At 37.6% G+C, this 1,931-nt stretch overlaps 1 protein-coding gene across 1 annotated transcript in view; it reads left to right on the forward strand.

Moving 5' to 3' along the window:
* LOC107090748 (chromosome unknown open reading frame, human C10orf76) overlaps positions 1-1,931 on the forward strand; it is a 45,101-nt gene that overhangs the window by 15,098 nt on the left and 28,072 nt on the right. The window contains exons 14-15 of the mRNA XM_015384308.1: positions 955-1,048; positions 1,131-1,232. Of these exons, the coding sequence (XP_015239794.1) occupies positions 955-1,048; positions 1,131-1,232 (196 nt within the window). The remainder of the gene's footprint in view (positions 1-954; positions 1,049-1,130; positions 1,233-1,931) is intronic.

Here is a 1,931-nt window from a genome sequence, read left to right on the forward strand (position 1 = left end):
CCTCATCACTTGAGAAGGTAGGTGATGCGGACGTCGTGGAAGACATTTTGTCCCGTAACGCTCGCCGTACTGTTGGTGGGGGAGAAGCGGTTGGGGGGGAGATGTTCATGTTGCTGCGGTCTGCAGTCTGACCGCTAGATGTCGCTAAAAGTTACACACTGTAGCTTTAATTCAGGCCTATTTTGTACTGCACATTAATTACTACATATATTAAAAGTAGAAATGTATTTTTATACAGTGTTTGACAGGAACAAGTAGGGCTTCAAACACGGCACACATGAATGATTCCAACTCCAAAACACACAAACACAGCGTGCCTTTGTTCCCGTCAACCACTGTCTTTTTCTCTACTGTGGGATTAAAAAGTAAAAATATCACCATATGTTTGTGTGTTTTCCCAAAGCCATGCTAATCACTCAAAGTTAATCTGTCTATATTAAGGATCTTTAAAGATCCACTTAGGGTTGAAGAAAAGACGAAATTCTTAATTTCTTATCTTTCTTATAGTCATATTTAGTTTTCCAACATTAGTTTAGATGTTATTAAGAAATAGAAGATGTGATGAAATCAGCCTATATAAAGTGCAGAAGTGCTTTTCTTTCCTCTTTTTAGTTTCATACATTTTTACAACATTTTAAGAGGTAGCTGGCTAAAAGTCTGCCTGTCACAAGCACACTTACAAGAAAACCTTTACTGTAGCAAATAAAAATGAATTATGTAACACAAATAGTGCTTCTGACTTAGTAAAAACCAGATTACTACATAATATAAATCCTTTCTTTAGAAAAGAGAGCATGAATGTTGATCCAGATTTAATGGGAGCTAGCATGTTTAAAAGTAGGTCATTTAAAATGAACACATGCTCTAACTATTAAAAGCTGTTCCTCTCTGCCTGCCTTTCCCTCCATTACTGCTTACCAGAGAGCTTTTTTCTTATAAAATATTTACATTCAGCTTCAAACACAAATGTTGGTGCCACACACAGGCTACTTTGATACCATTTTTACAGGGGCTTCTACTAAGACCAGATACGGCCATGTGCACACTTGTTTGTAATCCTCTGGTCTGATGATATAATACAGCTAAAGTTTATGATAAGTTCATTTGAAATTCCTCTGCTTTTTATGCAGTGATGAACAACCCAGAGTTGCCCTTGGATCCTAACTTGCAGACCAGCAACCTTCTCATTACCTTCCTCAAGTATGCCTCCATCGTAATGCAGGATACGAAAGGTAAACAGATGGCCTGGGGTCCTCCTTTTCCCTTTGTCTTGAATAATTTGTCATTCCGCCGTCTGTTAATCTTCACTGTCTCTTTCTTTTAAATAACCATTCAGTGTTTAATGGTTCTGGACAGCAGAGGCGAATCATAACCCTTTTAGAGTGATGCACTTCCTGCTCTGGTTCAAAGCCAGAACTCCTCTTAGATCGAGTCAGTTGTGTGTGTGTTTTAAAAAATATATATTTATATATATTTTTATCTGCTCTCATCAAAGAAAACCACTGCTACAGAAAAATTTACTCCTGGCTGGTTAAGAGCCAAGAACAGTTTACATCAGGTGTTGTAAGGAAGGTTGTTGACGATGAACAGACCAGTTTAAACAAATTTACATCAATGTTTAAAACACTAAGACCTGTATAGAGTCTAACTTTTAGACTCTATACAGGTCTATACGGGGGGATATTTTAACTGGTACAGAGATATAAATGTACTTTTAAAGAAGTAGGATCATTTTATTTGTGTGCAAATTCACGTTTTTTCATCTGTGATGAACGTTTATTTAAATATACCGTATTTTCACGACCATAAGGCGCACCGGACTAAAAGGCGCACTCTCAGTTATGTGTCCCATTTCTGTATTTAACACACACATAAGGCGCACCGGACTATAGGGCGCGTTTTTTATATACAGGTACATGTCCTCTACTACC

The sequence above is a fragment of the Cyprinodon variegatus genome, unplaced genomic scaffold (assembly GCF_000732505.1).
Source record: "Cyprinodon variegatus isolate N-32 unplaced genomic scaffold, C_variegatus-1.0 Scaffold310, whole genome shotgun sequence".
NCBI lineage: Eukaryota > Metazoa > Chordata > Actinopteri > Cyprinodontiformes > Cyprinodontidae > Cyprinodon > Cyprinodon variegatus.